Source organism: Hippocampus comes, unplaced genomic scaffold, assembly GCF_001891065.2.
Source record: "Hippocampus comes isolate QL1 unplaced genomic scaffold, H_comes_QL1_v1.1 scaffold562, whole genome shotgun sequence".
Taxonomy (NCBI): Eukaryota; Metazoa; Chordata; class Actinopteri; order Syngnathiformes; family Syngnathidae; genus Hippocampus; species Hippocampus comes.
The window spans coordinates 234575-246329 of record NW_017805537.1 but is presented as its reverse complement, the minus strand read 5'-3'; the positions used below and the strand labels follow the sequence as shown (position 1 = coordinate 246329).

The 11755-nt window shown below is 44.9% G+C and overlaps 1 protein-coding gene across 1 annotated transcript; it reads left to right on the top strand.

Moving 5' to 3' along the window:
- The first annotated feature begins 9593 nt into the window (after nt 1-9593).
- psmb11b (proteasome 20S subunit beta 11b) lies at nt 9594-11194 on the top strand. The gene has a single exon (XM_019878327.1). It carries the CDS (start codon nt 10410-10412, stop codon nt 11184-11186), a length of 777 nt encoding a protein of 258 aa, XP_019733886.1. The 5' UTR covers nt 9594-10409; the 3' UTR covers nt 11187-11194.
- Nucleotides 11195-11755: the final 561 nt, after the last annotated feature.

Genomic DNA, 11755 nt, shown 5'->3' with positions numbered 1-11755 from the left:
TTTTTTTATAAGTGTCTTTAGCGTTAGCAAACGCAAGCTTAAGAAAACACTTCATCGCGTGAGTGGAAAAGTGTGTTGCGGTCACAAACATGTTCCGTTCTTATGGGGAAATGAATGAAAAGTACAAGCCAGGCCGCCTCGGTGACCGCACGTCTTCATGAATATTTCAACACCATTCAGTAAACAGCAGCGCACGGGCACACACGATATGAAAACCCGCATGTCGCGCAATCCTTTCAAACTGTGAACATGGTTGTACATTTAAATGTCTTTCGGTTAGAGACACTCAGCAGATACATTTTGGAAGTACACTTGTTCTTTTCTTGAATTGACAAACCAATTTAGCGGCATTGTAAAATGACAGCGCCCTCTTTTGATATGGAGGTAACTTAATGGATAATTCCACAGCAAAAAAAAAAAGTTATCAATCTGAAACATAATAATAGAAACAAATCGGCTTATTCTTTTTTTTCTGCCGTTCATTTTACAGAATAATTTTTAATTGACATATTTTATTGTGCAAATATAATCTGTTGATTCATTTGTAGGGAAAAATATGGAAAGGTAGGTTGAGATTTTCAAAACATTTTTTTTTAATCCATGCTAATTGTAAATCTAACCTCCTTTGCAGGTCATATCACGAAAGTTTCGGAATGCTCTGAATGATCTTAAAAGGTTCCAGGAAGTGAAAAACAAGGAACAGGAAGTGGGGAAGACATCAAAGGGCGGGAGACAGGTGAGAAAAGGAAGAGGAAGTGAACTTCCCAAGCAATCCATGTGACATCTTTGAAATATGTCGTATGAAAATGGGATACTGACGCATTGTGTAAATCGTGGCTGGATGACATTTGGAGCTTCTTGGATTCTTTTTTTTTTTCTTGCCTGGAGATGATTAACAACAAAAGCTAAGTGCTCCCTGCGACAATATTGACTGACACTGTTCTCTTGTCATGCACACGCACTCGTACCAAATGACTTTCCGTTAACTGCCCGGCAACAAGTGACCACAAATTGTGAATGAGCGTAGCCGACTGAAAAGAGGCAACATGTCATTGTTCATTTGGCATCTTTGCAACTTGAGCTTCACAAATGAGATTCTGTTTTCTGACGTTCCAATGAATGAGCCACGGCGAAGTGCAGTGGGCGACCTCCATTTTTGTCATTTTCCAAGTGTTACGGCTTAGTTTGATGGCTACTGACACACTACTGTCATCCTCTTAAGTCAGAGAGGTTGGATCCCAGTTAGTATCATTGGACAAGATAGACAAAACGGCATTAGAAAAGCATCAAAATAAATCAAAAAATGAATAAATTGATGCTGCAAAAGTGGTCTAAACTGCAAATGTCTATAAAATCTATCGGCATTTGGGCAAAGATAATTGAACTTTGATTTGGACCAGAAGTCGTCTAAAAGATATGACGTCTCTTTGTTCATTTCTGAACTTAAAAATGACGATGGAGTTGGCCCACTCTAGTTCTCCGTGGTTCAAATAAGCCTTATTTTCTGTTCCTGAGAAACATCAGAGCTGGGTGGTTCAGTCAGGGAAGTGTTGACTAGAACAGAATTTGTTCACTGCTGCGGACGTTTCTCTTGGTCATTTGGAAGCTAACCCTTTTCCTGCCTCAGACATATCTCATCGTCAAGTCCATTTTTTTTTCAATGGGTTGGCATGGACGACGGTCTCGCCTAGCTTGGCTGTGACATTCCAATTTGTAATCCACCATAATGACTGACAGATGCCAGTCGGTGACGGCGTTGCATCAGTTTGGATTTGAGATCAGCACAGTTTGCAAGTGGAAGAGAAAGAGTAGGAGGTAAATCTCGGCTTGTCACATTGTTTATGTGGGAGACAAAGGCCAGCATGTTGATATAAATACATTTTTATTCCTTAAAGGCCCTTTCTCACTTGAGGTTTGACACAAACACAAAATTCAAAATTAAAATACTAGCGTCAAAGTTACTGCTCTACTTGGCATGTTTCTTCTTTTCATGAAAAGCTCATTTGTGCTGAAACCGTTTGTTCGACTGCTGATTACTAAAGGATGGAAAAAAAGCTCAAAACACACTCTGGCAAAAGACGAGAGGAAAATCAGTTTTGAAAAAAAATATTTGAACATTTCTTTCCACAGTATTGACATGAGTGAGGGATGCTGGTCATAAAGTGAGCGGTGACTAAAGCTAATGTCTTGACAAGCCCCCCAGGTCATAAATCCAACATCTCGACGGGGCTTTTCTGTACAGGTAAAAAAAAAAAAAAAGAGACGAATGACTTCTAATTCACCCCACATCAGGATGAAAAATATCAATCCCTATAATAGTCTCCAACTTGTTGAGGTCGCCTTAGAATAAAGCCGCTGAAGCTCCGGCGGCAGCAACCGCCGCAGCAGCCGCGTTTTTATATTCATGAGATAAAAGAGAAACATTTGGCAATCTGTAAGCCGGACGACGGCGGCGCTTTTAGATATGCAAATAAAATGAGGTTGCGACCTTGAATTAGCCGCTATCATTGAAATGAGCGGCGGGCCGCGGGCCGTCTGCTTCGCTGCGCTAACAAAAAAAAAAAAAAAAGAGAGAGCAGAACCTCACATCATGATGCATCCTGGGATTCCGCTCGCAGGCGTCCTGTTGCTCCGCACAGCCTCCGGAGGCCTCCGGTAACTGGATGACACAATCAGTCGTCATGAGCCGCACTTGCATGCAAGAACCCGACCTAAAAAAAATAAAATGAAAATCAATCAAAGCTGTTTGTTAAATTACATAATATAGTATTATATGTAGTATTAAATTGTCTGTCTCAATATGTTGCTGCACCGTTTGTGTTAAAATATCAGAATTTATTTGACAAAAGTCCCAGAGGAGAAGTGAACATTTTTTTTATCCAAAGGAAGCATGGAATTGAACAAGGGCAACAATAATAATGTAAACAATGAACAAGATTTGATTTAATATTGAATGACCGCTTGAGTAAATATTTCAGTGAAAAAGTTTCTCTTTGCATAAAACATGTTTAAAAAAAAACTCCGATGTAATGAGGACATCTCTAATCTTCCATGATATGTGTCTGCAATTTGCATATAAAAGCCGTTTTTAAAGTCATTGAAATGCAACCCAGTCTTCATAAAAAAAATTAAAAAAAAAATTCCAGATGAAATGAAAATGCAAATTTGACAATAGCGAGAGTTCATTCCCAGTACGTTTTGCCTCGAGGCTTTTAGGATTCCACAACACAGTCCTCCGAATATTTGTTCTACTTGCTTTACAGGCCGCTTGTTGCCAGGCAAAATTCATTCGGCGGCAATATTTTTGGCCCATCAGCCATTTGATCTTTTGAATGAATGAGAACGCATGGAACACTTGAGCTGGACTCATTTTCCTTTCAATTTAAAAGACCAAATATCTGTTTGTACTTTCACAAACAAATTTGTCAGTCATGGAAAAAAAATAAAACTGAAACTCTGCTAAATATTAATACGAATATATGAAGTAAATGACTTTGGGCCGTACTTTGGCCACACGTGGCGTTGAGGGAAATAAAAGTGCAAATGGAGGACAGGCGGTCTATGATTTCCACTCCGGTTTGTTTAACGTGGCGTGGATTTCATCGGAACTGTTTTCACGCAAACATTCCAACGTGAAATGTTTCCGTCCCCTTTTTTTTTTTTTTTTTTTTTTAACGCGAGTTCCATCAGATCCCAACGGTGCACCCACCTGAACCCTAATTGAGCCCCGAGGTCGGAAACAGGAAGTGGAATTTGTGCGACGGCAAACAGATTGATGAGTGCACTCGTCAGGAGGGCCAGGGTGCGGGTGGAGCTTATTTTCCTCACACCCCCTGGAGGAACGGGCATCAATCAGCCAATCAATAAGTGCCACTGCGCGCGCACGCACACACACACACACACACACACACACACACACACACACACACACGCACACACGCACAAACGCACCACAACAACAACAACGGCGAGGCGGCGCGCGAAGCATCAAGCATTTAATTTGATCTTTTCAAATAGACTCAAAGTGCTTTCATCAGCAACACGGAGAATCTCAAGCTTGTCTCCCACATTCAAAACGAGTGATGTTCGAGACGGCGTTTTTTTTTGAGACCGATACCAGTATGTGTATTCACTCATTGAGCACCCGCCGATACCGATTGCAGATACGATTTCATTTAATACCATGACGATCAATTATTATTTAAAAAATGCTTCTGACACAGACGATGATTGGCCAACGGTGCAGATCTTTGTCTTATTTGTGCATGTGAATGTGAATTTCCACGCCCTGTTTTGGTGAAGTGTGTACGCGAATGGAGCTTGGCAAAAAGGCCTCAATGCGTTTGCGTGTGTGTTAATTGGAGGATAATCCATCGAGTCGAGAAGGCGCCGGCAGCTGGCTTAAATAACAACATGATAGCTTTCTGAGCAGCATGTGGTCAGCAAACAGCATGCGTGTGCGCGCGTGTGCATGCGCGTGGCTAAGCTGAAGATTTGTCGCACCAAACGCTTAAAGAAGAAAAAAAAAAAACGTGACAGCCGCATGAAGCCCACCACCCCCTGCCGAGGATCCGTGATCCTTTTCCCCCCACCCTCGAAAGCGCTACTGGCAATAACGAGACGAGCGATACACAATCACAATTTTGATGAATTTCAAACCACTAAAGTTGCTCAAAATACCGATTAAGTAATTGATAGCACCAAAAGTTGTGTATACAGTCTCGATTTTTTATGTTGGTTTTTTTTTTTTTGTTGCCCCTGAAGAAGTTCCATATTTGGAATCTGGTTGCATCCCATAAATTTTGGTTCTGCTTCTCAGAGTCAAATCCATTGACCGACTTTGAATTAAAATTTTCAAGAGCATTTTGGAACACTAATTCATGCCTTCATCAAATCTCGGGTGGACTTTGGAATCAGCCAATCCTCCATGAAGCGTCTCCAGTTGGTCCAGAATGCTGCAGCTCGTCTCTTAACTGATGCTCATAAGAGGGAGCACATAATTCCTACTCGGGGATCCATTGACCGGCTCATTTGAGAGTTTCTTTTGATCCTCCATGGATTTGTTTTCACATCTTGAAATGGCCTCGCCCCACCTCTGAGGTCCTCCCGGTGCCTCAGGTCTGCGGACCAGACACTCTTAGAGGTACTGAGGACTAAGCGAAGGCTCAGAGGGGATGGAGCCTTTTTCTGTTGCTGGTCCCTCTCTTTGGAATTGCCTAACTGAACGTTAGGCAAGCCCCCTCGCTGCCTTTCTCATTTTTATTCTTTGGCTTTTGACTCAGGATGAGACTTGAATTTTAGTTGGACGGCTTTTGTGCTTTCTACTGTCTTTGTTCTTAATTTATCGTATGAATTATTTTTGCTCCATGTACAGCACTGTGCAGACAGCGGTGGTTGTTTTAAAGTCCTCTAGAAATACAGTTGAGTTGAGTGTTATATTTTGTCCTCCTTAGGAGATACGTTGAGAAAATATTGGAGGAAATGGATTTATATCAGAAATTACATACATCCTCGCCTCTGTGAAACTCGGGGACCTCATAAACGGCACTGGTGCTGTTTATTGAATTATTTTACTCGGCAAGCGGTTCGTTTTATAAGCTTCAAATTGATTTTCACTTTCACATAAATTTGAAAACTTTGTGAGACGAGACCGAATTCAGGAAGGGTACATGATCCAGCATTATTAAAGAAGATTGTAAAGTTCCATATTAAATGTGGCAAAAAAAAATGTACAGGGTTTTGCTTTTGATTCAAGAGATTAATTTTTAAGAATTTATTGCGTGGGGATGTTTCAAAACTTGGATTTTTGAAGTTGCTATCAAAATGTTGCTTCAATTTTTCCTAGTTGTCAACGTGGAGCTGCTAATAAGTTGCAAATAAAACAACCCTAAGGTCGCAGCGTGAGCAACTGTGCGCGATGGTCTCTTTGTCATTCCAAGTGCTCATGAAATCACAATTGAGCAGATGTTATTCAAAGTGGTGCCGCTCCTCATCCTCATCATTCTACTCGGGAGCGACATTTTCTTGAAAGCTGCACGCAGAGTAGGCGGAGGCCCCGAAATTTTGGTGTTGTTTGACGGCGCCCGTGTGATACAAGCACTGATTATATGTCCATGTCGTGTCCACTCAATTGTGTTTCATTAAAGCGTTGTTCAGAGACAGGAGGAGGCAAATTCTCCGATGCGCGTAGGAGGGGAAAAGGCTCGCAGCTGCCTCGATTCTCCCATCGATTTAAAAGGGACAGAGTGTAAAACTATGGTTGATTTGTCTATGTTCATTATTTTAAAACGAACGATTAATGTCAATAATATGCAAACAAATATGTTCGATCACACTAATGAGATTAAAAAAAAAAATTCATTGCAAAGTAATCGTTGGGGGCGCCATCTTTCTACTACGGAATAGCGAAGGAGCCAAATTTAGCGAACAGAGTTTGGAAAAAGATTATTTCTTCGGCACGAGTAACAATATTTATGCTCTTATTCTCTCACTTGAGTGTATACTAGATATGATTTGGGCAAAGATAAAAAACTATGGTTGATTTGTCTATGTTCATTATTTTAAAACGAACGATTAATGTCAATAATATGCAAACAAATATGTTCGATCACACGAATGAGATTAAAAAAAAATGTCATTGCAAAGTAATGTTGGGGGCGCCATCTTTCTACTACGGAATAGCGAAGGAGCCAAATTTAGCGAACAGAGTTTGGAAAAAGATTTTTTTCTGCGGCACGAGTAACAAAATGTATGCTCTTATTCTCTCACTTGAGGGTATACTAGATATGATTTGGGCAAACTTATTCTTTGCACTTCAGCTGAATTTATGGTGGCGGTCTTGCGACTTTTGGACTCTCCGAGGCACCGTACTTCAAATTGCACGCGCTTCGAGTTGAGGTTGTTGCATTCTATCAGCGCACCAATAGATGGCACTAGACTCTACACACTGTCCCTTTCAGTCTGTCATGTACGCGCCTTCACGCCAGCTACGCTCTCTGGGTGGGGCAAACCTCAAATGTGGCCGTTCCCTGTCAGACTTGGCCTTGCACATATTCTCCCGTCGATTTAAGCTCATCTAATCAGAGGTGTATTTAGTGCACGCTCGTAGAATGCCTGTGTGTACCAGTAATGTTTTGTTGTTTCTCCACGACTGCCTTTTTCTACTGTACTAGTATACTAATGTTAAGTACAGTTTTTGTTTTGTCAGTAACAACTAGTAGCATGCATATGTTGCAAATGCCCAGTTTCGCCTTACAATAGATGGCACTAGACTCTACACACTGTCCCTTTTAGTCTGTCATGTACGCACCTTCACGCCAGCTACGCTCTGGGTGGGGCAAACCTCAAATGTGGCCGTTCCCTGTCAGACTTGGCCTTGCACATATTCTCCCGTCGATTTAAGCTCATCTAATCAGAGGTGTATTTAGTGCACGCTCGTAGAATGCCTGTGTGTACCAGTAATGTTTTTTTTTGTTTCTCCACTACTGCCTTCTTCTACAAGTATACTTATGTTAAGTACATTTTTTGTTTTGTCATTAACTAGTAGCATGCATTTGTTACAAGTGAGGATGAAGAGCTTACCAGTATGCCGAATGTGTAGAATAAATGCTCAAATGAAAATTGATGTTTGTCGTACGTCGCATGCCCTATAAGTCCGCGTGTGTGATATTCAGCAGCGAATTGCTCCATATGGTGTGGATCTTCCCAGTTGGAAAGGCAGCATCTCCGGGGACTGGACAGCTGTTCAAAAATGCAATCACAACAATTGACCAAATGGAAAGTAGTTCTGCGTGCAGCCATGAAACAAATGTTTATTATCATCGCCCTTTGTGGGGAGCACAAACTCGTCATAAGACAATAAAGGCATTCACTCTGTTCTGTCCTTTTGTAAAATATTAATTGGCAGCCTTTTTTTTTTTTTAACAGAACTTTGATTTGGTTATGGTGTGGATCTTCCCAGTTGGAAAGGCAGCATCTCTGGGGACTGGACAGCTGTTCAAAAATGCAATCACAACAATTGACCAAATGGAAAGTAGTTCTGCGTGCAACCATGAAACAAATGTTTATTATCATCGCCCTTTGTGGGGAGCACAAATTCGTCATAAGACAATAAAGGCTGTTCTGTCCTTTTGTAAAATATTAATTGGCAGCCTTTTTTTTTTAACAGAACTTTTATTTGGGTCTGATTTTGCTGAGAGGGTTAGTATGAATTTTTAATTGTCATTTCAAGGATTCTTGACAATTTAGGGCTAATGCCTGCCTGAAAAGCAGCAGTTTCCGATGTCGAACAATTCTTTGGATTTTTGGAACCGCTGTTTTGTTTTGCTCATGGCAGGACAGTTTGCACGTCCGCAGAAGATACGGCACTTGTATATTTCAGCGCAGCAGACCCGTAAGGCTCGAGATAAATACGCCGCGCGGCGCGCTTCTCCCATCTCACAAAACACACATCATCACTCACGCTCACATCACCCAAACCGGCGTCGGGTGGACGTGAACCGCAGCCGTCGAGCGTCCGTTGAGCGGCGTCCCGACGCAGTCACGGACGCTGTCGCCATCAAGGTGATGGATGGCGCCACAGAGCAGCCGATGGCGGAAGCCTTCCAAGCCTCGTGTGGACGAAACCTCGCCGGCTGCCGGGCGTGAGGCTGAATTAAAAACGAGTGACCTCGCTGTCTGGCAGTGACCATAAAACAAGAGAATGCGCAGCACTGGAGAGGATGCTGGAAAAAGTGGAAACGGTGGACCAACTTGCCCACCTGAGGGTGGGGGGGGGGGGACCTGTTGAAAAGCCAAAGGTGGCAAAAGTAGTCACAATCTGTACTAAAGTAGAAGCACAAATAATTAGTCATATGCATGAGGCCATTTTGGTAACCTGGGACAACGAAAAAAAAAACTTTTCTGGGCAAGAAATTGTTTCCCTGTCTTATTAGCTTGCAGCGTACTTGAAGTGAGAAGTTCAAAGACAGCGTCGACGCCAAATATGGAGATCAGCAAAAAGAAGGAACAGAAATGACGGTTAAAAAAAAAAAAAGGGGGACGGATAACAAAGGGTCCGCGGCAACAAAAGATCAAAGACAAAAGACTGCCAAAAACCGACGGCAAGGATCGACGGCAATGATCAAAAGACGATTCACGCAAATGAACGGAGCCGATGATGCAACGACATCGTCGACGCACCGGGAGCGGACACTGACAAATAACTGACAAGGAATCGGAAACGATGGAGGATCGGCGAAAAAGAAGGCCACAACTAACGAAGAAGGACACAACGAAGACTAAACAATGTGTCCCCCTAGCGGATACTCCACGAATTGCACCTTATTAAAAAGATTCCTTCCGTGTCTTTTATGCCATTTTTTTTTCACTTTAAAATGATCCTGCGGGCCTGATCGAACATCCGTGGGGGTCGGTTCCGGCCCCCGGGGCCGTACGCTTGACACCGCCGGTTTAAACAAATTACCGAGACTGCGAGGATGAGGTGAGAGAATCAAAATGCTCCACGCAGGCAGTGCAGATACATTTCGCAGCGGCGACGTAAAGCGCGCTGGCTTCTTTGCTAATTACAAAGCAGAGGCGCCATCCAGCCGCACGTTGATGCCAGCAGCTGGCGTCGGCTTGCACATGCGCGATAATGCGGCACGTCGGACCACGCAAAGTTTCTGGTGTCGCGTGTTGACATGCTGCGCTCGTAATGGGACACCTCACTTTTTTTTTTTTAATGCGCACGCTCGGCTGGACTGATGCCACGTTCGTCAGCCTATTTGCGATTCTACCCGAGAACAAGCCACAGGAGAGACGCATCAAAAGCCGCCGAGTCTAACTTCATTTGATCCGCCGGACGCCGACTCGCCGGCCTTGCCTTGACGCGTCTTTGAAGAAATGCGATCTGAAAAAAGGAGCCGCGACTAACGACTCAGGGGCGGCTGACTGTTTGGCTTCAAAGAAGTGAAGCAGTAAATGGCAAACGCTGCCCATGCGTCAGGTATCAAAAGCGGACGGCATCCAACTTAAGGAACACGCGTCAAGACTCGTCAGAAATGTTTTTGGGATCAACGGAGACGGCGGCGACGGACTGCTGGAGCGCGACTTACAGACTTAGAAGTGTCAGAAAGATCACCAAGGAATATTCAGTGGCAACAAAGTTTTGATGACAAAGGCTCAGGAACCGCAAAAGATCACCCAACGAAGGACCTTGAATCAATGTTGACACTAACAACGGATTGAAGAGGACAAAGCCGATGACGAAGGATAACAGCGACGAAAAATACACCCAAGAACAACGAAGACCCTGACAGAGAGGAAACGGTAAACTGAAAATCTTGCCGAACCCTCCAGAACAAAATTCCTGCACAGAAAGGGCCGTCAATCGTCTTTTTGGGGGCGTCATCTCAAAGCACTCGCGTGCGATGGCGTTAGAGGACGTGTGTAAATCCCGAAGCCGCGCCAAGCCCGCGAGCCTGTTGGACTTTGACGTCCCGGTTGCCGAGTGTCTTCAAGAAAATCCCCCGCGGTCCGGCACGCCGCAGAATCCTCTGCCCTTCGAGATGTCCCACGGCACCACCACCCTGGCGTTCACCTTCCAGGGCGGCGTGCTGGCCGCGGGGGACACCCGCTCCAGCTGCAGCGGCCGGGTCTCCTGCCCCGACGCCGAGAAGGTGAAGCCCATCCACAGCCACCTGGTGGCTACCAGCTCGGGCACGTCGGCCGACTGCACCCTCTGGAAGCGGATCCTGGCTCGGGAGCTGCGGCTCTACCAGCTGCGACACGGCCGCCGGGTGTCGACGGGCGGGGCCGCCAAGCTGCTGTGGCACATGCTGCTCCCGTTCAAGGGCACCAAACTGTGCGTGGCCACCACCTTGTGCGGGTGGGACGAGAGCGGCCCCGCCATCTTCTACGTGCACAGTGACGGCAGGCGCCTACGGGGTACGCTCTTCTCCGTGGGCTCGGGCTCGCCTTACGCCTACGCCGTGTTGGATCAAGCGGTGGAATCTGGGATGACGGCGGAGGAGGCCACGCGGGTGGCGAGGGAGGCGGTGTACAGAGCCACCCACAGGGACGCCTACTCGGGCAATTGCGTGGACATCTATCTCGTCACCTCGACGGGGTGGACTCGCAGGGAGCGGGAGGACTTAAAAGAAGAATATTACAGGGAGAGGAAAAACCGCCAAGGTGGAACAGTCTGAATTCTGAAAATGACAGGGGTGCCCAAGCACGTTCCTTGGGGGACCCCTATCCAGCCTGTTTTCGATGTCGCCGTTTTCCAACGCACCTGATTCAAATGATCGCGATCGTCAGCAGGTTTCTCCGAGCTTGCTGACGAGCTGCTGATTTGAACCGGGTGTGTTGGAGGAGGCTGGATCGGGGGCTCCTGACGATCGGACTTGGGCGCCGCTGTGCTCGACAGTTCTGAGGTTGGGGGTTTGGAATCCCGTGTGGCGTTTTCGTGTTCTCCCAACGCTTGTGTGGATTTTCTCTGGCTTCCTCCCACATTCCAAGAGCACACATGTTAGTTTCGGAAGCGGTCCGGGGTGACAAGTTGGAGCGGCTCACAATTTATGTACGCGATATCATATCAGTCAACATCAATTCAATAGCGCTTTCATTTTTAGGGGGGGCTTTGTTTGGCTTTTTCACCACCTTTATTGGGATTTTTCCCAAGGACCAGAGCGTACGGTGACTACAGTTTAGCCCTAAGCTAACCGTCTGTTGTTTGCTTTAATTATTATTTTTTTTAAACACTTCAACCTATATG